The 24,915-nt window shown below is 50.3% G+C and overlaps 1 protein-coding gene across 1 annotated transcript in view; it reads right to left on the minus strand.

The window, feature by feature from the left end:
- Positions 1-2,155: 2,155 nt before the first annotated feature.
- The window catches only part of LOC147889347 (uncharacterized), a 225,183-nt gene continuing 202,423 nt past the window's right edge, over positions 2,156-24,915 (minus strand). The window contains exon 14 of the mRNA XM_087392059.1: positions 2,156-2,431. Coding sequence (XP_087248185.1) covers positions 2,204-2,431 — 228 coding nt within the window. The 3' untranslated portion in view covers positions 2,156-2,203. The remainder of the gene's footprint in view (positions 2,432-24,915) is intronic.

Genomic DNA, 24,915 nt, shown 5'->3' on the forward strand with positions numbered 1-24,915 from the left:
GATGTTACAGCAAGTACAAGTGGTACAAAAACTAAGAAATTACAAAGGTGGTCCAAGTTAACTATTCAGAACAACCAAGGACAGCCTTGTTTAGGATGGACTAGGGCAGCCAGTAAGCAACTTAATGCTGAAGTCAGTCATGCTTGCTGTGATGAGCACGGTCATGGATGCTACAATGGAGCCTCATACATATCAAGCTGCATAGAGTCATCCATTATGATGGAATTTGAAATTAGATCCATTTGAGAGGAATGCCACATGGCATTTGGTTGATCCATCCATTGGGAAATACACCGTGGGCACTAAATGGATATATAATGTAAAATATCATTCAGATGAAACAGTGAAGAAGTTTAAAGCCCATCTTGCTGCCAAAGGGGTATGCACAGGAAGAGGGAATTGATTATGAGGAGACATTTGCCGTGGTGGCAAAGAGACTACAATCCACTCTGCCAATTCCTTAGCTGCACTTTATGGATGGCCAGTTTATCAGATACATGTTAAAATTTCCTTCAAAAGTTTTGAGGCTTTGGGACAAGCACAAGGTATGCAAGCTCAAGAAGGCACTATATTGGCTGAAGCAAGAAAAACTCTCTCTTGTCCAAGGGATTTGTAAACATACTTATTAGCAATAATGATCAGAAACGTGTACACGTGAAAGCTGAGCTGTCAAATACCTTTGATATAACAGATTTGGGCTTAGTGCACTATTGTTTGGGCATTGAGTTTTGGCAGACCAAGATGGTGTCTCCAGTCTTTTACCCCCTTGCACTTTCATGCCTACAGCTTCAATGCTGCATAAGATATTTGTAGCAGATACAAATAAATAGGAGAGGATAAAAGACATTATGGATGACATGCACATACTCCCACTTGATCTAAGGGACAATCAGTTCACTGATCAAGAAACACTATATGGGGACTGTACGGCATAGCAAGACGTCTCTTCAATAAAATATCTAAAACCGTTGGCTCTTCTACCTATTGCACAGTTTCAATCCCATTTTCTTTCTCAGCAATGAGACGTTCCAATCTGTTGGAGAAAGAAGATTGCATCACTTGGAAGGTCTGAAACAGAAGTTGTTCCTCCTATGTTTTCTTGAGATGAAATATATTTCATGCTTCTTCACAAGAGTGAAAAAACGCTCTTGGCTTGATAGAAAAGATGCCTGACCTTGAGATGAAATATATTTCATGCTTCTTCACAAGAGTGAAAAAACGCTCTTGGCTTGATAGAAAAGATGCCTGACCTACGGATTCGCTTAACTAAAAAATACCATATGGTCAATCAAAACCAAAGACAAAACCAGACATATTTTATGAAACCAATAATGTTCCATAAAATATATAAGACTTGGGGCTGAAAACCAAAGACTTGGTGCTGAAACCAATAATGTTTCAGCCCCAAGTCTTTCCAGTGAAAGACACAGCACAATTTGTTCGAGTCTACAGCCATTGAAAACAGATGCACTTACGGGTCTATCAAATGCAGGGGACCTGAGAACACGTTTCTGCAACAATCCAAGAGGTTCCATATCAATTTCACAAAGGTTGTTTTGGACATTGTGCTATGCAGCTTAATCTTGGTTAATAGCAACACAATTTACTCCCTATAGCATAGATAATGCACTTAGAAGCATATTCTGTGCTATATAGCTGATAATATGTTAAGCTTCTATGCTATGCATCATTATCTGTGATATATAGCTCTCAATCTAATCTTTCAGGCATTCTAAATGAGCTATATAGTTCATACTATTTGCTATGTAATAGAAGCTCAACGAGTCATAATATATAGATGCCACCAACTGCGGGTGCTGACATAAATTTTCATGACACAATGTGCATTGCGGTAGATGCTGCTCACAACAGTAAACCTTGTTGTCTAAAAATACAAAAGGTTGCTTACATAAGCAGTGCCCTGATTTATAGAAGGAATTAGTTCTATTGTTTATATTATGCCCCAATTTTAATGTGAAGAGGAGAAGTTGCAATAGAATCCCACAAAGCTCAGAGGTGTACAAGAACTATAATGACATGCAAAAGCGTAAGATTAAACCTCCCTTTCAGCATGGAGGAAATAAATTGGTAAAAATTCAGCGAATACACTATTCTGTATGTTTTTGAAGATGCTGATTGCAATACATGGTGCATTTGCATGTCATGCAAAAGCTGGAATGAATTGACTGAGATATTGATTGCCTTATTCTTCAATGTCCCCTGATTCTGACATTCCACTGGTGTCCTGATCTATCTCCTCTTGCTCTTCATTGCCACCACAGAATTTCAATACAAGATCCCGGAAAACCTGAACCGCTTCTGTCACATTCTTATGTTCAGCCAGCATGAACAATAGAGTCTCCTTAAGACCCTCAAATTCTTCCTTCTGAGCAGCCTCCTGCATCTTTTCCTCATTTACATCCGCTTGGACCTTTTAAAAAGACAAAATCCAATACAACTAGATATAAGGACAGGAGGATGATTCAATGCAACAGATTCCTAACAGTTGACAAAATGGCACAGCAGTGACATGAATATGGACAATTAATTACACATCTACGGAAAGAAAAGTAGGATCAAGAATCAACCGTTTTCAACTGCTGCTCCTCCCCCTGCTGCATTTTCTATGGCCCACCCGCCCTCTCTGCTCATTTCTTCCCTTCCCCTTCCCCCCCCAGTCACTCTCCTCCCCCCTCCATCCTCCTTCCCTCTAATCTCCTTCCAAGCACCCTGAGACGGAAGGCTCTAGGAACCTCCATGTTAGACATGCACTAAGTGGTAAGTGCCTAGGGCAAAAATATGGTTTATAAGGTAGATGTGAAGACCCAAAGGGGCTAAGGTTAATAAGTGTTTTTTACTTTTAAAGGGATCGGGGGGTAGTACTAGCAAGTACTCAGGATTTGGAAGGCGTCATCTAGGGAATTGGGATATGTCTTGATACATGCTGCTAATGGAAAAAAGAGAGACTCACGATCTGATGCACGACACCCAAGTTGGGTAGATGCAGTAGAAGTGTGTATGCAGGGTGTAATGGCTGGGAGGTGACACGGTCTCGGATACCTATAGGTCGTTTTGTATGCAGGGGTTTTGGTTTGTAATAGCGGTGATACCTGTAGGTCATTTTGTGTGCAAGGGTTTTGGTTTGTAATATGGTGCTTGATGAGATGAAAGTGCAACCTCCTCTATCCAATGCCTAGTCATCGATATAGAAGCATTCAAAACCAGCATGATTTTATCCCTATGAGTGTCCTCTTGGACTAGGAGTATTGAAGGCTCGCCTCGCAATCTGGGAACTCGTCCTCAAACTAGTTGTCTCTGCCTCTGATGAGAATGGAATCCTTCTATGCTACTCTCTCAAAGGGGAGGATACCCCCTTGCTTTGCCCCTCTTGTCAACGGGCTGCTCTACCAGGTTGAAGTCCCTCCCTACAATCCAAAAGTCACGCCGTGGCAGCCAGGTAGAGATGTCCTTCAAAAGTCGATCTCTTCTCAAATTGGGGGTATAGAGCTTGAGAACTTCAATTTGAGAGCTCCCCAAGAGGAGCATGATCCAATGGGTCCTAGCTGGAATCAAGACTCCCAAAGTGATAAGAACGGGAAGCAACGAAGACGAAATTGAGATGCATATCCCACCTTGTGATGCAAGGGCGCTAGACCAAAAGGTATGCCCCAGTAAGAGTTTATTGTCTCGGCACATTGTCTGTTGATGAGCTTGTGCTCGTAGAGTAGGTGGTTGTCGAACGGTCCATGAGTGACCAAGAGGTGAAGTTAGACCCTGATGACTTGCTTGTTGTGGCAGGTGGGGATCCTATTCAAGCCTTGGATGTTCCAGCTGACAACCCTCATTGAAAAGGGAGAGATTGGTGGAAGGCCCTACCCAAACTAGTAGCGGAGGCGGCTACACCTTGAGTGCAGAAAGCAGGGTCACTTCTGAAGTAAACCAAGGAGAGAGAAGAAAACTCTATTGGAGAAGGCAAGAACGATGGTGACATGGCCTACTAGCTCCAAAGTGAAGGTCAAGCAAGTGGTTGTAAGCTATGGGGAGTAATCTCAACCATCTCTGGGGTGCGCAAGATAGAGGATCCAAAAATATCATTGTCAATCTTATCTTGTATCAAAGCTGTGACCTCATCACGTAGATCATCAATGGGATCTCCAACAACCTTCTGATGTACATCCATATCCTGAGTGTAAGGCTTTACGCCGTCAGCTCAGATTCGAAACCAAAGACAATATTCCAGCGCACCAGAGACGCTACGCGAGTATCATCGATTGGTACGTAGAAAGAAACTAGATTTCATTCACCGGAACGAGGAGGAACTACTGAACATTTTGTTTAGTAACAACTCTAAGGACTTTTGGCGGAGATTTTCGAGGGACGGTCCCCCTCACCACTCACTGGCACTCAGGTTTAGTATTTTTGCCGAAAAAACAGTGCTGATTATATTACTTCGAAAAAACAAGATACATGAGGTCAGTTTTGCAGCTGACGGGGCTGCGTTCACAAACCGGACGCAGCCCTAAATGGAAACAAAAAGCTCTCTCTCACGGAGGGATCAGGCGGGTGTGAATAAATAGCCAGAGAGGTGGTGAATAGCGCCACTGAAGGCCCTAAGAAGTATGCTCGAAGAAGAGGCCCTGCGTATCCCAATCTCGGAGGAAACGTCTCCGCTTCTCCCGGCCAGCCCGGGAATCTCCCTGTATCTGGTCCCACTGGCCTCTGAGTCTCACTCCAGATGTCGGCCATGACCTGGGCAGTCGAAAGAGAGGTACCACCGAGGATCTGCGCGCAGTGCGAGGTCCAAATGTGCCAACCAGCGATGCTGCTAATAATCTCCCAGACTGGTTGCCTCTCCTAGGATCCTGTGTCCGCCTCTGCCAGGTGCGGCGGGATGCCCTCGAGCGGCCCCCAAGTCCCCTGTGTGATAAGGAACATGGGGTCCTGCGGGCCTGCCTCGAACAACTGATGAAAGCCAGGTGTGGTGCTGCACCAGCAGAACGCGCCCCATGTGATCAAACCTAGCTCCGGTGCTGCGCGAGTAAGGATCCCGAAGGTCCACCTCCACACTTCCTGGGCGCGAGTGCAGCTCCACAGGCAGTGTTTTGGTGACTCCTCGTCCTCATGACAAATCTGACAAAGTCCATCCTGACCAATCTGCCGCAACCAGCTCCCCACTGGAAGACCCTTGTGGGCGAATAGCCAAAGGAAGTAGAAAATCTTCCGCGGCCGCCAGCTCTCCCACAAGGCCTTCCAGAAGGCCTGCAAAAATAGCCTGGAGATACCCTGAGCATACCAACTGGGCCGCTGGGTGGGCGGGCGGCTCTGCATCCTCTCGAGAACTCTCCTGCCCAATGTCGTGCTGTAAGCGAAGAAAGGGGTCGGCCTGGCTTGCCACAACCTCTGGCCATCTCCACTCACCTGGGTCCCAATCAAGCTCTGACAGGGCCCGCCCCTCCCAAAGCCAGAGTCGCCATAACTGCAGCTGATCCTGCTCTATAATAGGATCGATCTGCCAAACCTTCCCCACGAGGCCTACGACCCGAACCCTCTGCCACGAGAGAAGGGGGTCGATGAGCACACCCTCTCTCCTGAGTCGGCCGTCCCCCAAAACCGCAAAGAAGGAAACAGAGGTGTCGTCCATCCGGCCTGCAACTACCAGTGGGATGCCACGGGGGGTGAACTGTCCAAGCCAACGGTCATCACTAGGCATGAGGATCTGAATCTCGGGTGGAACCAACCAACCGGCAGGAATCGCTCCGTCTCTCTCTGTGCGTCTTGCCTGAGCTCCACGGACACCTCCAGCTGCGGCTGCTAGAGCAACGGTCTCCAAGTGTCTGTAAGTGTCCCTTCAAACTCGAAGGGACTGGGCTGGCCCCCGCATCCAACTGTCCCACAGGATATGTGACCTCTCCCCCAGCTGAAGGCCCAAGGTATCTCTGACCTGATCGTTCCACATGAGCGGCTGGCGGTCGATCTCCTCCTGATAGCTAGGAGGGGACTGGAGGAGGCTGAGACGGAGTCGCCTCCAAACCATGAGAAGGCTACGAGCGGGGAGCGGGGGTGAGTAAGCGGTGTAGAGGTGAAGATCCACTGGAGGGACGGTAGCCACTCTCCACCTCAGCACGGGACGCAAGAACTGATCCCCTGCTGAAGTAACATCTTCCACGTTTGCCCCCCCGGGGTCAAACCGCGGATAACTAACTTGCCCAACAGGGCCTGACTTTGAAGCTCAGGATCAATGACCCCCAAGCCACCCTCAGCCTGCGGAAGAATGACTGTCTGCCAGGCTACCCTGGCTCTGGTATCTCTGAGACCATCCCCCCCAGACCACAGGAAATTCCGGACCATCCTCCTGAGCTGTGCCACGCTGGATCTCGGCACCAACAAGAGGCCACATACCAGGCCGTGGCCAGGAGAACCTGGTTGACTACAAGAGCACGACCTGCAAGAGAGAGCTTAGCAGTGCTCCAGAAAGCCAGCTTTCGTCGAATGGAATCTAGCACCGGGAGAAACTGCTGAGTTGGCGTGATGTCCAGGCCGACCTGAAAGCCGAGATATCTAGTTGTCTGTCCCCGCGGGATCCATCTGAAACCCAAAAACCTCCCCCACTGTGAGCATGCCCCAGGGTTTGTGAGAAAACCAACTAATTTGTTCCAGTTGATTTTCGCACTGGCTGCCGAGCAAAAGACCTCTAAGGCCAGCCTCACCCTCTCCAGCATCATCTCATCATCCTGAACGTACAGCGCTGTGTCATCTGCATACTCCGAGTCCAGGAGCTCCGTGTCCTCCCTGATGGGAAGGCGAACACCCCGGATCCCGGTCGACCTCGCCCGAAGGTAGTATGTCATCGCCTCGGCGAAGAAGAGAAACAGGTAAGGAGCGAGGGGGCAACCCTGATGCACTGATCTCTCCAATCGAAATCGCTCTCCCATCCTGCCGCCGATGATGACCCTGCTGGAAGCTGTCCTGTATAACGCTAAGATACCCTGAATCCATCCTACAAGGAATCCTAGTCTCTCCAAAGTACCCTCCAGGAAGGACCAGTCCACTCGATCGTAGGCCTTCTCAAAGTCGAGAAGTAGGATGGCTAAGTGCGACCCATTGTGCTGAGCCCACTCCGTCGCCTCTGAGAAGGTAAAGACATTATCCAGGATACTGCGATCCTGGACAAAGCCTATCTGAGTGTCATGAATGAGGTCAGGAAGTAGTGGCCGAACTCTGGCGCTGATCATCTTGGCAAGGATTTTGTAGGCAGTGGTGAGGAGAGTGATCGGGCGCCACTGACGGATCTCCTGTCGGTCTCCTCCCTTCGGGATGAGGCAAATCAATCCCGAAGAGAGGCTCTCTGGCATATGTCCGCTGCTGAAAATCCTCTGGAGGGCTGCTAGGAGGGGCTGATGGATCTGATCCCAGAAAGAGGTGAAGAAAGCGCGAGAGAGCCCATCCTCGCCAGGGCATTTCTGCCCATCGATGGCCATCAAGGCCTCCTGCATCTCGACAGTAGTGAACGGTGCCATCAACGTCGTCTGCATGCTGGGCTGAACAAGGGCTGGAATGTGCCTCCACACCTCCTCGCGGGACGTCTAGTACGGGGGGCAAGCTGCTCCTGCTGGAAAAGAGTCCTGTAGAAGTCGGTAGCCAACCCCAAGACCTCTTCCGGATCAGTAACGATGTGCCCCTCCGCTGTTCCTAAGACTCCAGAGCTGATCACCTACTGCCCTCTGGCCATGTGTCCTGAAGAATCTTTGCTCATCCGGTCGCCCTTCCGAGCCTAGTAGGAGAGGGAGGCGTGATAAGAGAACTCTGAGCGACGCTGGAGAGTCTCCTCAAGAAGGGCTCTGGCTCGAAGGGCCTGGATCCGAAGCTCCTCCGAACCCGAAGCTGCCTGCTGGAGACGCTGAATAGAGGCGAGGTCCCTACGAAGAGCTCTCTCTCTGGCCCACCACTCCTGGCGAACCTGAAGGGCTGCGAGCTGGCAAATCTGGCTGGACTCCTGCAAAGCCTGCGCCACCGACTCTACCAGATCCACGCACTCGCCCCAATCTCTGTCCCAAAGGCTACCGATACTACTGCGCACCTCCTCCCTAGAGAAGATGGAATCAGGAATCCTGCACGAACGAGGAGGAAGGGACTGAGCTGCCGAGTCTAGTGATAAGAGCACTGGCGCGTGGTCGGAGAGTGTCGTCCCTAGCACTATACCCACCTGACCACCTCTGCTGATGGCCCAATCACTGACATAAAATCTGTCCAGTCTCTCCAGGAGTCTGCCTCCTTCCCTGCGGAAGCCCCACGAGAAGTCCAAGCTCCCGTGCCATCGGCGGAAGGACGGGTCTCTCCAGCTGTCCCTACCTCCTGTCGCGAAGATAAAGGAGTCCCAAGCGGACTGCTCTGCCTGAGCTATACCTGTAAACTCTGGTCCTCTACCCCGCTGGTCCTCCAAAGTCTCCAGATTGTTGAAGTCACCTCCAACAATCCACGAATCCATGTCTGGGAGAATCTCTGTGAGTGTCCTCCAGAAAGTGGCTCTGCATCGGAGGTCTGTGGGTGCATAGATGTTGAGGATTCCTATTTTGGAGCCCTCCATCTCTAGGCCAACCCAAAGTGCACGGCCTGGGATCAACGTACCGTGACCAAAAACTCCCTGGGCAAACGACTCGCAAACGGAAGTACAGACACCGCCACTCCTCCCCTGTGCACCGATCGAGGGCTCCCAATAAGTGTGAGAGCGTCCAGGGAGGATCTTCCCGCAGCTACGGGAATGAGCCACTGAAAGCTTATGCTCCTGGAGCAGGAGTATATCCAAGCGACCAATCACTGCGGGCTGAAGTTTCTGTCTCAAGATGAGCTTCCTAGGACCACGGGTGCCAGAAGAATGAAACCCGTTCACGTTCCAGGAGACAAGGTGTAAGCTCATGATGAGGAGTGGTAGGCTGCGAACAATTGTCTGCTCGCGGCTGAGGTCGATGAAGCAGCTGAAACTTCGGAATGAAGGCGCTGACGCTTTTGTGAGGGTTTGGAGGGGGAGGCAGGGTCATCCTGCTCGTTCTTCAAAACTTTTAACAAAGGCGTGAGGCCTTTGGTGCCATGGACAAACGCTTTCTCGAGCCAACTCGAGATCTCTGAGGTAGTCATCCCGTAGAAGGCTCGAAGTTTCTGAGGAGTCCAGGCTCTGACATCCTGGGGAAGGGGCCACGACAGAGGGGGCCTGAGGATCACAATCAATCTGAAACGCTTGGCGGCGCAACGCCACCGCAGGCGCACGTCACCCTCGGACCACTGAGTCTCGAGAAGCTGTCCACCCGACGGGCCTATCCACGAGCAAATCTGAGCGTGCGTCTGCTCTCTGAGAGCCTCCCAGACCGAGTCGTCTGTCCAAGTCTCGGTGCCGTCGCTGAGAAAGGTGAAAGCAAAGCTAGGGCCATCCCTCGGGGCCAAGGCTGCGATCTTCCCATCCGCCCCTTTACGGAGCAGGAAGATACTGATGTCGAGGCAAGCAGGGAAGGTCCCGAGGTTGGCCACATCCAAGTAATCCCAGGGACCAGATCTGTAGAAGTCGTGAGGAAGCTTTCTCTCCTAAAGCTGAGGCCCGCCAGAGTCTGCAACTGAGGGGGTCGGGCTAGCAGACAGGGAAGACTGCTCCAGGGGTGGTGCAGACTCAGGGTGCCCTGCCTGGGGTGGGGAAGGGGAAGGAGGCTGAGGGGTAGGCAACTCAGACTCCACGGAAGCGACTAGCGGGGGGGGCGGAGGAGGGGGAGTGGGGGCTGCCCGCGGCTGAGGAACCACCGGTGCAGCTGACACTGCAAAAGAGCTGAGAGGGGCGGGGGAGGGGGGATGGGGTTGGAGCTGGGACTGGGGCTGAAGAGGAAGAGGAGGGGGCTGAAGAGGAAGAGGCGGGGGCTGATGCTACGGGTCGGGAAGAGGGGGCTGCGGCTGGGGTAGGGGTTGGGCCTGAGAGGAAGGGAGCTGGGGATCGAAAGAGGGGGGGACCTGAGGCTGCGGAGGGCGGGCTACAGACGAAGAAGAAGCTCTCCCAGGACCCTGGGGCGGCTGCCTGTCAGGTCTCTGAGGCGCTGCTGCAGGTTGGGTAACCTCTGCCTCCTTGCCTTTGTCAGAAGTCTTCTTATTCTTTCCTCTTTTCCTTCTGACCTCGGTCCAGCCGCCAGCCACCTCTGGACCGTACTCCGGCTGCCTTTGCTCCTCCTGACGTGGCTGCCCGGAGGGAGGGAGAGGGGGCTGGGGGGGGGGGTGGGGGGGCCGAGAGGAGCTGGAGAAGCGTGGACAAGCAGCAGCCAGGTGCCCAAAGCCGTGACACCTCAGGCACTGGCCTGGCTGTCCTGTGACTACCATGCTCTGAGTAATGCTGCCAGCATCTGTAACGATCTCAATCACTGCAGGGAGGGACGCAGGGTTTGCCACAGCCACACGGACTCTGGGAGCTCCTGCCGCAGTAACCGCGTCGACGAAAGTGTCATGCATCACCCAGCCAAAGTGGGAACCCAGGTCCCTGACTATCGGCCGCAACGCAGCAGCAAGGTCTGGAAAAACTAGCGTCACTGGGTGGCGAGGTATGCGGAAACGAGCATCAAAGTCCGCTGCGCTGAATCCTCGGTACCAAGGGACTATCATGATGATCTTTCCATCCACAGATGTGGAGGAACCAGCAATCAGGTTGCTCGCAGCTTTCCCAGTGGAGAGTTTAAGCCAGAAGATGCCCCTTCCCATAAGGACCACCTCCTTGATGTGGCTGTCCTCTAGCATAAGAGTGGACTGGAGCCAGTCCCTGATGGCTGATCTGGAGGGAGAGTGTCCAATGACTCTGCCATAGACAGAAGTGAGGGCAAAGTCATTGGCAACCTGTTGTACCCGAGACGACTGTTGCTCTGTCAAGATCACGCGGTAGGCATCTGGAGAGGGAGGGTCCGGCTGGGTCTCCGGTTCCGGGCAGGGAGCCGCCATACCGCCAAGACAAACTGCGAGACCTCCGATGAAGAAGAGGCTGCCACCAAAAAGGGGGGGGAGATAGACGAGGGATGGAGCCTGGGTGTGACGGAGGAGGATAAAGCGAGGCGAAGCGAGGTGGGCGGAAGAAGCGGAGGCGATGGCGGGGGCGGAGGGCGGAAGGCGGGAGGGGGCGGAGGGCAGAGACGAGAGCGGAGGGCGGAGGTCGAAGGCGAGGGAGAGGGGCGGCGGCGGAGGCGAGGGCGGGGGGCGGAGGGGGGAGAGACGAGGGCGAGGGGCGAGGGCGGAGGGGTGAAGGGCGAGGGCGGAGTGCGGGGGGGTGAGGGGCGAGGGGCGAGGCGGAGGGGCGGAGGGGCGAGGGGGCGAGAGGCGAGGCGAGGGGCGAGGGCGTGGCGAGGGGCGGGGCGAGGCGAGGGGCGAGGGCGTGGTGGCGGGGCGAGGCGAGGGGCGAGGGGTGTGAGGTGAGGGCGAGGGGGGTAAGGCGAGGGCGAGGGGGGGGCGAGGGCGAGAGAGTGAGGCGGAGGAGGGTAGGGAGGTAGAGGCTATGGAAGGAGGGGGGAGGGTTCGCAGGAGCAGCACGTGGTATGTATTGACAAATTGGAGGAGTTGGTCAAAGAAATGATGCAAGAGCAGCAACTAGAGAGCCCCCAAATCTACTCAGGTCTAGTATAACTATGCACACACGCTATATGACATCCCAAATCAGCCAGTTCCTGACCTCACATATGCCACATCCCACATCTTGCACCCTCTTCACTAAGGAGGGAGTGAAGGATGCCGTAATGAAACTTCATAATGGCCGAGCGAAGGATCATGAGGGGCTACGCACTGAGTTCATTGCATATGGGATTAGCCTCCTAGTCCCAATCTTAGCAAAGCTTTTTAATGAAGCTATTTGTTTGGGGTTTCCACGCACCTGGACCATTAACACTATTTCACCCATCCACAAGGCAAGGGATCCCACGAGCCCGAAGAATTACATGACCATTATGATTGGACATGTCATGTCCAAGATTTATGCATCGGTGCTTGATTCTGAGATCAGTCGATTTGCTAAGTGTCGAAGACTTAGAGCAGCTAGATTGTTACGCTCTAGCCGAGGTAGCATGACCTCGGAAGAATCAGTTGACATTTCCCTTAAAGGATCTATATTTATAATATATTTATTTGCGCTTCATGTAAATGATCGGGAGGGAATTAATGTCAAGGTCCTAGGTGAGGGTTGATAGCACCAGACTAGGTGGATCTAAGGCTAAGGGTCTAATGCAATAAATGTGCCTAGGGGCAAAGGAAACTAAAGCATCCCAAGAGGGGTGAAATGTTGCATTAGTAAGGCCCTATAATGATGACATGTGGCATCTAGATCCATCTAGGGAGATGGGGCTTATTGAAGCTAGAGAGAGATGAGAATGTGCTTTCACGTATGTTTTGAATTGAATTCTCAGCTAGCTCTCACGTTTCAGCAAGAAAGGCTGGGTGGAATAATACCGGTGCTACTCCCGTGATCTGCAATTGGAAACAGAGAAGTAGGAAACAGACAAGGTAGTTAACAATTGGTATCAGAGCACTCAGGTTGAACGAGGGGTTGGGTGAAAGACCTGCGAGACAGGCAGTGGATTGAACGGGTCCTGCAAGGATGGTTGACGAATTACGAATGATCTAACGACAAACAGTAGGGCCTGGGGACAGCGTGGTGGCTGAGCTCGTATTACGGGAGACCTTCGAAGCAATTTGTGGGTTTGGACGTGGTCATGGTATAGCCCGTGAACAAGGTGTTGGCGCTGCCCGTGGTTTACGACTGAATGAAGACCTTCGAGGTGTTACGTGGCTGACTGGTCTGACTGGCGGACTTACAGTCAGAGCCCTCCAAGGCCACGCAGACAGCTTGTAGGCTTAGACAGATTTCGAACATAGAGTTACGCCTTGACAGAGAAAAAAGAGGAGCGAACAAGACCAGGGAGCACTTTACTCATTTTTCCTTTTGTTCTGCCATTCCTGTTTTGTCAGAAACAGATTAGGCTTTTATGGTTGTAGCAGTGTTTGCAGTTTACGATGCTATAGCAGGGACAGATTATGCCTGTGCATATGGCTGTGTGCTTTAGTCAGAGTTAGTTTGCAGGAATTTCCCTAGTATAGGGAAAAGCGCTATTTGGGCTATGCATGTGTCAAATGCCTAGTCAGTGTGCATGTGGGATTGCAGGTATTCCCTAGTATAGGGAATTGTGTCAGAGTGTCAGTACGCTGAATTGTGTCAGTTTGTAAATACAGTGTTCTAGCGGTGTTTTTTTTATTTAAAAAAAAAAACCCACAAAACAAAACAAAACACCCATTGAACTGAATGGAAGCAGAAGAAGGGGCTTCCAGGAGGGACCCTGGTGAGTCAGGAGTCCAGCCGACCCAGCAGGTGTCGCCCCCAGGAGCTCACACCTTATCTGGAACTCCCCCGTAGAGCCAAAGCCTCTAGGACTCGGTGGAGAGTAGCCAGGGGTCTGGGTCGAGGGACCATTCTAAATCTGATCCCTGCACCAGAAGACCTACAACCCTGATAGGCTGAAAAGCAGACTCAAGCAAGATGTCCTCTGTGGACCTGAGCAATCTGCCGCCATCCTGCACACTAAAAACTAAAGCATCCTCCTGTGCATCTCGAAAGGCCAAAACCTGAAGCGGAACACCACCTCTCGTAAAAGTACCTTCCCAAGTGGAGCAAGTGAGTGGCATATCATCTGTGTCTACCCAATCCTCTGGAAGGGCTGCCTTAATCTGCAAGATCCTCCCTGCACTCCCTCTGAGATGTCTTGTCAACTGAGATTTGGTCTCCTCTGGAAGCCTGCGGAAAGCTTTCCAAGACCCCAAAGATGATGCAAGTCTCCTCTTCTACCTGGACCACTGCATGTAGAGTGAGGCACCAAGTGGTCTGCCATGATCATCTAAAATACCGTCATTCCACATGATGGGTTGCCCATCAATCTCTTCACGAGAGGAAGGAGGAATCCTCCAAAGAGTGCTCCTGAAACTGGCCCATGCTTTCAGAATGGCAACCATGAGGGGGGACGAAGGTGATCTGAGGTGTGCTATGGTGAAGATCCACCTAATACTGCTCATCCAGTCTCCTCTTGAAGAAGGTGTGCACCTCTGTATGCTGCTAATAAGAAAGGCCTTCCACGGTTCCTGCCCTGGCATAAGTCCCCGCACCACCATCTTGCATAGTAAAGCTCTGCATTGTAAATCTGAATCAATAATATTGAGACCCCCTTCCTACGTAGGGAGGATGAGAGTCTCCCAAGCCACCCTGGTGTTATGCTCAAGCCGAGATAGCATGACCTCGGATAGATCGGTGGGCATTTTCTCTTAGATGGCCAACTTTTGTAATAATTAATGTGCGTAATTAAATGGTCAAGAGAAGTAACTGCCAAGGTCCAAGGTGAGGGCGTAATGGCATTGACTAGATAGTTCTAATAGGGCTAGGGCCTAGGTGCATCTAATATGTAAATTGCCAAGGGGCAATTGTTTTAAAGGGGAACTCCAAGAGAGGGGTGAAAAAGGATGCATCTAAGTAAGGGCCTAAAATGTGACATGTGGCCAGGAACTATCTAGGGAGATTGGGGTCTCAAGGATAAGGATGAGGGATAATCAAGATGAATTACGAAATGAGTCGAATCCTTCCTTGGAGAGTTTGGCTGGGTGGACTAATAACTTGCCATCGCCCGTGATTGCGCTAGGGAAGGAATAGTTAACAAGAAGGTTTTAACACTTGGTATCAGAGCGCAAGGAACAGGAAGAGGTTCGTGAGCTTTGAGGGAAGCTACGGACGAACAGCAGAAGTCTAGTGGGAAGGTACGTCGTCGATCATAGCAGTCGGGACTTCTCAAATGGTGGCTGGATCTAGAGGGTCGCCGTGACGACAAAGAGACCGACGGAAGTTGGTAGGGACGTCGAGAAGAGCCGTCGCTGACGAGTCGCCTATTGACGTGCTGAGTCGTGGAATGGCCACCGTGGTCTACGAAGGACTTTAATCAACGGACGGCTAAGCTTGGGACAGCGCAGTTGGTTCGACGGTCGAACGAAGAATAAATCGGTTGGCTCGGTACACCAAGAGAAACACTATAACCTCACGGGAGATTCAAACGGCGGTGAAGTTGCTGCTTCCCGGGGAATTAGCCAAGCATGTAGTTTCAGAAGGCACCAAGGCTGTTACGAAAATCATAAGTGCCTGAGTTCAGCGGTTTTGCGTCCAGAATGTCTAGATAGCTCTCGACACGATCTCAATAGGTTGGCAGTAGTTTCTATTCACTTTTTGGTTGGGGTGTGAGATAAAGCGGAACGGCTGGACAAGATACGAGGCTGCGCACATTCGTGATTTCTTCCTGGGCTTCTCTTGTTTGAGCTCGTGTGGGGTTGGTCTACAAGAGATTAAAGGCTGCTTGCAGAATTGGGGAGACAGCCGTTGCGGAATTCGAGAGAGCACATCGAGTCCGAAGAATCCCAAGGAGCACAGTTTTTATATCGCTTTCCAGTTTTTTTGTTTGCAGTTTATATTATTTAAAAAAAAAAAAAACAGAAAAGTAAGAGTGAAAAAAAAAAAAAAAAAAATCCCTTTCAACAAAATGGAACCAGAAGGGCAGAGTTCAAGGGTGAATCCTAGTGAGTCTAGAGCTCAATCTACACAACAGATGTCACATCACGCAGCACCTACATTGATTGGTAGGATCTCAATATTAGAGGATGCTTTACAGCAGATTATGAACCAGCAGCTTCAGGTGAATGCTGGTCAAAATGAGATTAGGGAGATGGTGCAAGCCTTGTCGGCTAGACCGTCTAGGATTGACAAGGGCAAAGCTCCAGCAGAGCCAGAGCCCAGTGTACATTCCTTAGAGCGCGCAAGGGTCAAAGTGCCCAATATTGCTAATTATAGACCGGAGAAGTATGCTGGTCGGATGACCGAGCGCAGCTCTGATGTGATCGAGGTTTGGTTGCACAAGTGGGAAGAAGCCTTCGCCATTTGTGAGATTAAATCCGATCTAAAGAAAATCCGCGAGGCCACACACCTGTTTATTGAGGCAGCGGACAGATGGTGGATAAAGCAACAGAAGGATCAAGTTGCTCCAACCACCTGGGAAGGGTTCAAAACTGAATTCAAGAAACACTTTCTCCCACCTGATGAAGAATCCCGAGCTTGGGATGCTTATAGAAATCTTCGTCAGAGGAGCTTGTCAGTGGCAGAGTACACTGACAAATTCAGGGAATGTGTTATGAAAATAACAGACCCTCTCCCTATGTCGGTTCAGTTAAAAGACTATATCTATGGACTGAACGACAAAATAAAAATGGAAGTTCGGGCTAAATATGTGACTACACTAGATGAATCTATAGCAGTAGCCCTGAACTATGAGGATGCCAGAGGTAGGTCTGGTGGATTTGTGCAGGCAGGGACTCAGTATGAGCACCCGAGGAAAGGGGGATTTCAGAGGAAATGGGTTTCAAAGACAAGTGTCTCGCAGCCAAGTGGCCAAACCAAGCAGGTGAAGCCGGTTGAGGGATCAACAAAAACAAGTACCACCGTTGGGGTGAAAAGGAAAATAACTCCAATGGCAGCCCGGGCTTGGTCAAAGTCCTCATTGACCCCTGAACAAAAAGAGAAAGCTAGGAAAGAAGGATTGTGCTTCGGCTGCCTTCAGCGACATCAGTGGAAGAATTGTCCACTGAACAAAGATCGTCGCACGGCTAGTATGATAATATCTGAATGCGACGTGGAAATGCAGGAGAGTCCCAGTGCGGAACTTATGCAGATGCAACTGGCGGGACCTTCTCAGAGGTTAGTACCTTGTTTGTTATGTGTATCTGTTGCTAAGTTAGTGACGAGTGCACCTGATAACATCCTATCTAAGCCCGCAGCAACGGGGTATACAGCCTTCAATGATACGGAGTTAATCAAGATGAAAGGGCAAGTGGCCAGTCATGATGTCATTGTGTTGTTTGACTCAGTGTCAACTCACAATGTGATTAACTCCAAGCTCGTGAAGAGGCTGAAACTAAGGACAAGTCCATCTGACTATGCGTATACAGTCAGGATGGCAAATGGAAGTTCAACTGAAGTATGGGACCAAAGGGTTACCCAGTTGGAGCTTCGGATTCAGGACTATGCTGAGAAGCTTGATTTTGAAATGACCAAGCTTGCTCATGCAGATATAGCCCTGGGAATGGCGTGGCATTCTAGTAAGAATCCAGCCATTGATTGGAAAAAGCACGTATATCAATTCAAGATGAATGATGTGCTTTATGTCTTGCGAGGTGAAAAAGATATGCCTCAGGGACCGTTGGTTTCCGTGATGGAAATCAGAAAGGCTCAAGTAGAGTTTTTGTACCTTTGCACCGCATCGGTAGAGCCGGTGGATGAGTCTTCGGCTAGCACTGATGTTACGCAAAGTGGTGAGATGGCCAAGCTGGCTAATCTTATAACAGAGGAGTTCTCTGAATGCTTTAGGGATGAACTACCTTATGGGTTACCTCCAGAGAGGAATGTTCAGCATAAGATTGAACTGATCCCGGGGGCAGAACCTGTAAATAGACCTCCCTATAGGATGAGTTTTGCTGAAGAAGCAGAGGTGCGTAGGCAACTGGAAGAATACCTTAAGTTGGGGCAGATTCAACCAAGTTTCTCACCTTTTGCTTCACCAGTGATATTAAAGAGGAAAAAGGATGATACGTTTCGCCTCTGTATAGATTACAGAGCATTGAATAATATCACTGTTAAGCACAGGTATCCGATGGCTCGGATTGATGATTTGCTAGATGCATTACATGGAGCCGTGATTTTCAGCAAGATAGATCTTAAGTGCGGCTATCATCAGATCCGGATTAGAGCCGAGGATGTGCATAAAACCGCTTTTAGAAGCAGGTTTGGTCATTATGAGTTTTTGGTAATGCCCTTCGGACTTACCAATGCTCCAGCGACCTTCGTCATGCTTATGAACGATTTACTACGTCCGTATATCGGAAAGTTCGTAGTACATTTTATTGACGATATCTTGATATTCAGTAAAAGTGTTACTGAGCATTGTGAACACTTAAGGATAGTGTTCAGTACTTTGAGGAAAGCCAGTCTTTACGTGAATAAAAAGAAAACTATACTGTGTATGGTTAGGCTTGAGTATTTAGGGTTCATAATTACTCCACAGGGGGTAGAAATGGATCCGAAGAAAGTGGCTGCGATACTAACTTGGCCAATCCCTCAGAGTCTGACCGCGTTGCGATCATTCTTGGGATTTGTCCAGTTTTATAGAAGGCATATCAAAGGATATTCCGGAATAGTATCGCCATTGACTGATCTGACCTCAGATAAAGTACCTTTTATTTGGGGACAGAATCAACAAGAAAGTTTTAACACCATAACACAAGCTGTGGTCTCAGGACCGGTGTTAAAAATAGTTGATCCCCAGAAACCGTTGTTCCTAGAAACCGATGCAAGTGGCATTGCGGTAGGAGCAGTTCTCCTTCAAGAGGGAAGGCCAGTAGCCTTTGAAAGCAAGAAGCTTTCTCCCTCTCAAAGGAATTGGCCAACTCATGAATTGGAGTTGTATGCTGTTATCCATGCTTTGAAAACATGGAGGCATTATTTGTATGGTTCAGAGTTTTATGTGGATGTGGATCATGATACTCTGAAACATTTTTGTAAACAGCCTGACTTGAGGGGCCGCCAAGCTAGGTGGGCAGAGCTCATGCAGGAGTTTAATCTAACGATTCGGTACCGAAGAGGAAAAGACAATAAGGTAGCTGATGCGTTGTCTCGCATTATGCACAACCTGAGTTTCACGGTATTAGAGAGTGCTCTAATGACCGAGATCAGAGAAACTCAGAAGGTGGACGAGTTTGTCCAGAGCTTATGGCCTAAGGCTCATGTGTTAAAACCCGGGGAAAATGAAAAGGATGACCTGGCATCCAGAAAAGGCCAAACTTATGCAAGATATACCATAAGGAATGGTATGCTAGTTAGAAATGGCAAGGTTGTAGTACCTGGTCAGAATGATCTCAGGCAGAGAGTCATTCGACAATGCCATGATAGCCCGTGTGCGGGACATCCAGGAGTCGAGAAGACATATGATCTCGTGAAGCGAGATTTCTTTTGGCCAAAGATGAAAAAGCATATTCATGAATATGTGACACGGTGTTTCTCGTGTCAGGTAAGTAAGGCCGAGCGGGTGAAGCCACCCGGACTTTTACAGCCCTTGGAAATACCACTAAGTAAGTGGGAGAGCATTTCCATGGACTTCATTGTAGGGTTACCTGCAACACAAGGAGGGTATAATTCTATCCTTGTGGTGGTTGATCGTCTAACCAAGATGGCTCACTTCATTCCGACTAGAGAGTCTGTTAGTGCCCCGCAAGTAGCGGAGTTGTTTATTAGACATATATTTCGTCTGCATGGATTGCCTAGATCCATAGTGTCAGACAGAGATGTCAGGTTTACCGGTCACTTTTGGACAGCGGTATTTGAGACACTAAGGACTGAGTTAGGAATGAGTAGTGGGGATCATCCTGAGACGGATGGTCAGACGGAGAGAGTCAACCAGACTTTAGAGGATATGCTGAGAGCATATGTGTCATTGAGGCAACATACATGGGACAAGTGGTTGCCATTGTTGGAGTTTGCCTACAATGATCGAAAACATTCATCTACTGGGTTCAGTCCGTTTGAGCTGAACTATGGTTATAGACCAGCCAATCCGACTATAGTTGGAGTACCTCAGAAAGTGCCTAGTGCCGCGAACTTTGTAGTTCAGATGCGGGAGATGCTAGCACTTGCGAGAGCTAATATCCGTCAGGCTATGGATAGAGCCAAGGTGTATGCGGATGAAAATCGGTCTATAAGAGTATTTGAAGAAGGAGAAAAAGTTTTTCTCAGAATTCCTTCGCACTCGAAGTCGTTGACTTCAGGAGAGTGTGCTAAGTTATCACCTCGATACTGTGGGCCGTGGTTAATTCTGAAGAGAATAGGCAGTGTAGCCTATAAATTAGAATTGCCACAGGGGTGTAAGGTGCACCCGGTTTTTCATGTTTCGCGCTTAAAGAAATTTTTGCATACAGGTGACTCACTAATCGAAGGTGTGGTTTTGTTTCAGGAGATAGAGGATATTGCAAGGCGCAAACCAACAAGAATCCTGGACCAAGGAACAATGCAAATACGAAATCGAAAGATACCCACGGTGTTGGTTGCATGGCATGGTCAGCCTCTATCGGAAGCTACTTGGGAATCCGTGTACCAGTTGCGGAGAGCATTCCCAGATTTCATCATCGAGGACGCTGATGCTTGAAGAGGGAAGGAATGTTATGCTCAAGCCGAGATAGCATGACCTCGGATAGATCGGTGGGCATTTTCTCTTAGATGGCCAACTTTTGTAATAATTAATGTGCGTAATTAAATGGTCAAGAGAAGTAACTGCCAAGGTCCAAGGTGAGGGCGTAATGGCATTGACTAGATAGTTCTAATAGGGCTAGGGCCTAGGTGCATCTAATATGTAAATTGCCAAGGGGCAATTGTTTTAAAGGGGAACTCCAAGAGAGGGGTGAAAAAGGATGCATCTAAGTAAGGGCCTAAAATGTGACATGTGGCCAGGAACTATCTAGGGAGATTGGGGTCTCAAGGATAAGGATGAGGGATAATCAAGATGATACGAAATGAGTCGAATCCTTCCTTGGAGAGTTTGGCTGGGTGGACTAATAACTTGCCATCGCCCGTGATTGCGCTAGGGAAGGAATAGTTAACAAGAAGGTTTTAACACCTGGCTAAGGCATCTGCTGTGCCATCAAGCCCACTCCAAAGAAAATTTCTGATCGGTCTCCTGAGCTGAGAGATGTAGTCCCTAGAACGGCACTAGCAAGAACAAACAAACCAGGTCGTGGCCAAGAGAACCTGGTTGACCACCACAACTCTAGAGGCAAGAATCAAGATCCAGCTTGGCTGAGCTCCAAAAAAGAAGCTTCCTCCTGATGCTCTCCAACACGGGAGCAAACTGCTGCGTGGAAGAAATATCCAAGCCGACCTGGCAGCCCAAATACCTGACAAGCACACCCCTCTGAACCCAAGTGAATCCTATGTCAAGCCCCCAAACTGGAGTGTCCTCATCACTGATCCAAAAGCCATTGGATTTATGCCAATTTATTTGCGCCCCTGCCACCAAGCAAAATAAATCCAATGCTGTCCTGAAAGAAGTGAGCGTCTGTGGAGTGGCATCCAAGAAAACTGCTGTGTCATCTGCCAACTCGCTATCAAGTAACTCCTCTTCCCTTCTAATGGGAAGTCTCAGCCCAAAGATGTTAGCTTGAGATCTAACATAGATACTCATAGCTTCGGCCACGAACAAAAAAAGAAAAGGAGCAAGGGGGCATCCCTGACGGACTAATCTGGAAATCTGAAATCTCTCACCCCTTACCCCACCAATAAGTGCCTGGCTGTGGGCTGATCTAAAGCCAAAACGTAGAAGGGTGCCCTCCAAAAAACCCCAATCTACTCTGTCATAAGCTTTCTCAAAATCCAAAAGTAGAATGGCTAGACCCTGGCCGCTCTGCATGGCCCACTCTGAAGCTTTCCAGAAAGAGAAAATGTTATAAAAAATGCTTCTGCCATGCACAAATCCTGTCTGAGTGTCATGAATAAGATCTGGGAGAAGGGGCTGCAATCGGAGGCTGATTGCCTTGGATAGAATCTTGTAACAAGTCCCTAGAAGTGTCATAGGCCTCCACTGCGACACTAGATTTCTGCAACCTCCTTTCGGGATAAGGTGGATGAGACCCTCTGTAAGTGACCCTGGACATGAGAAACCCATATTTGCAGGGCAGCCTCTCTAAGGTCCTCCTCTATGTACAAGGCATCTGGAATCCTGATGCTAGCAGACCGGCCTCTCAAGTGAGGCTCTGAGATAGCCAGCACAACAGGAAAGTGGTCTGAAGTGGAAACCCCACCAGCAATGCATACCGATCCACCTCTGTCTAGTGTCCAATCATCTACATAGAATCTGTCAATGCGTGCATGAATAGGCATCTGCTGCCTCCTATTCGACCAAGAGAACATGAGGAAATGTGGCTGAATAAGAAAGGCATCATCCAACCAAGTATCTCTGCCACAGTAGTGGAAAAGGAAGGCATCCCAAGCTACTCTCTCCAAAGAGTGAAGTCCTCCTTCTCTACCCCCTTTTTGTCTGACGGTAACTCAACCATGTTAAAGTCACCTCCAATCACCCATGAATCCGCAATGGGGGCCCACGAGAGCAAATCCTTCCACATAATGACACGTTCCCCTCTAATGTTGGAGGCATACAGGTTAAGGAAACCAACCTTACGCCCTCCAATCAAGAGAATAATCCACTGAGCTCTAGAGGGAATAATGACTCCGTGTCCAACAACCAAGGGGAGAACCGACTGCGAAACTGAAATAGAAGTGCCCACCCAATGCCCAAGGCAGGCGACCAAAAAGTATGGCCAGAAAGCAACTTGCCTGACTTGGCACAATCTCTAGAATCCATTTTGTGCTCCTGAATAAATAAGATATTAATGGAACCCCCAGTAACACCTGGATGAAGCTGATCCCGGATTGGCTATCTATGGCGGCGATGTGGAATGCCACCTAGGCCCTGTATGTTCCAACTAATAATCCTCATCGACGGGTGGATGTAGAGTGGAACACCTTACTCGACCTAGTGGCGGAAACAAACCCCTTAATAGGGGAAGACCTCCTGCTCGAGGAGCGAGGAATGGAACCAAGTGGCGGAAAATCAACAGGGGAAAGAACCCTGCCGCCTGAAGAAGCAGCCCTGTCAACAAGAAACCCAATCACTGGCTCACCAAAAGTAGAGGGCACAAACTCCTCCTCTGGGAAATCTGAAGCATCTACCAGGGCTGAAAATGAGTTCCTGTGAAGCAAGCCAGACACTGGAGTGCGAAGGATCCCTTCTGAGGGAAGAGGATCAATAGTGTAAAGCATCCCCTTCCCCCTATCCAAGGGAGAAAGTGAGGAGTGCTCTCGATCCTGTGTCTGCCCAGCCGCGGAGACCTCTACTGCCTCAAGGAGTGTGTCTGGCACCGATGGTTCTAGGGGAGAAGCTGCAACCGGCGAGGAGGTCAAAGCTTCAGCGTCTCAGACTGTGCGAGGTGAGACTGGAGGGACAGCCCGAGATGAAGCAGAGTCCACTAGTGTACCCTCGTGAACAGGAGGAGGGATCTACACACGAACTGGAACCCACTAGAATGCGTCGGGTGCCCTTGAGATAGAAGGTCATGAGGCAACTGAGGTAGAAGGTGGCGGTATCAAAGGAGCGCTCCGTGGAGGAGCACTCTGGCGAGCAGGAGCTAAATCACCATCCTAAGGAGGACTGCCATGTGGAGGTCGAGGAGCAAGTGCTGGACCTGTACCACCCCCATATCGAAGCCGAGAAGCAGGTGCTGGACCTGTACCATCACCATCCTGAGGAGGACCGCCATGCGGAGGTCGAGGAGCAGGTGCAGGACCTGTACCACCCCCCTGTCGAGGCCGAGGAGCAGGTGCTAGACCTGTACCACCCCCCTGTCGAGGCCGTGGGACGGTAGTTGTACCAGAGGGCTTCTTGGGCCTTTTCTTCTTCTTGGGGCAATCCCTGGCAAAGTGTCCAATGGTCCTGCATATCCTGCACTGGTCCTGCCTACTTGTAATCTCTACTCTCTGGCGAAAAAAGGAACCATCCGGGCGATGGATCATAACATGGTCCAACGTGAGGTTAGGATCCTTATAGAGGACCCTAACTCTAGGTACCCCATCAGCCTTGGTTGCCTCTGCTGCAGTCAATGGCAACCCAGGGAGGGGTAGGATCTCAACAACCGCACCAAAATGCTCCCTAATAACAGAAAGAAGTCGATGGTAAACCTGGGGAAGCCCGGGAAATCTGATGAAGAGCGAAAAGATTTCCTTATCTGCCTCCACTGGGTCGAAACCAATATCAAAGGTGTCAAAGAAGATCTTCGTGTGTCCCAGGTGTAAAAACTCAGCTTTGAGCACAGTGCTCGCAGCCTCTGGAGTGTCAAAAATAACCTAGAGAAAACCTCGTCCTAGAAGACGAACATCTAACAATCGTGGAGTGAGATCTGGGGGGAGAGCCATAAGCATCCAGTCTCTGGCTTGGGATTTGGAAGGGTGAGACCCGAAGATGCGTGCTAGCAACGTGGTAGAGCATTCAATCTCTACGTCCTTCTTGAGCTGCTGCAACTCGTCTTTAGAAAAGTAATAGTTTTCACGGCCGGTGGAGGTGGAGTAGGATTGGCTGAAGGAATATCCATTGCCAATCGAGGTGAGGAGGCCGACTCTGACATTTTTGGGGCTCCTTCCGCCCAAAAAAAACGCTGCGAGAGAAGGAAGAGGGAGAAGACAAAAAGAAGAAAAAAAGGCAGGGGTAGGGAGCGGCGTAGAAGGAGGACGAGGCAGGGGGAGGGAGCAAGGTAGAGTGAGCAGAGGAGCGAGGAAGGGGAAGCGGGCTGAGAGGGGAGGGGGCAGCTGATGGGAGAGGGAAGGAGGAGGTAGAGGAGAGGGAAGTAGAGACGGGGGGTAGAGGCGGGGGTAGGGAGCGGGTAGAGGGGAGGGGTGTAGAGGTGGGGGGAAGGGTAGAGGCGAGGGAGGGGTAGAGGCGAGGGGAAGGGGTAGAGGCGGGGGTGTAGAGGCAGGGGGAGGGGGTAGAGGCGGAAGAAGGTAGGGGGAGGGAGGAGGCGGGAGGAAGGGTAGAGGCGGGGGAGAGGGGAGCGGGCTGAGAGGTGAGGGGGCGGGCTGAGAGGGAGCAGGGGAGGGGGAGCAGGGCTGAGAGGGAGCGGGGGGGGGGAGTAGGGCTGAAGGTGAGGGGGCGGGGGCTGAGAGGGAGCGGGCTGAGAGGAAGCGGGGGAGCAGGGCTGAGATGGAGCGGGGGAGGGGGCAGCGGGCTGAGAGGTGAGGGGGCTGGCTGAGAG

Source organism: Dipteris shenzhenensis, chromosome 20 (assembly GCF_047967505.1).
Source record: "Dipteris shenzhenensis isolate YYH24624 ecotype China chromosome 20, Dip_SZ_1.0, whole genome shotgun sequence".
Classification (NCBI taxonomy): Eukaryota; Viridiplantae; Streptophyta; class Polypodiopsida; order Gleicheniales; family Dipteridaceae; genus Dipteris; species Dipteris shenzhenensis.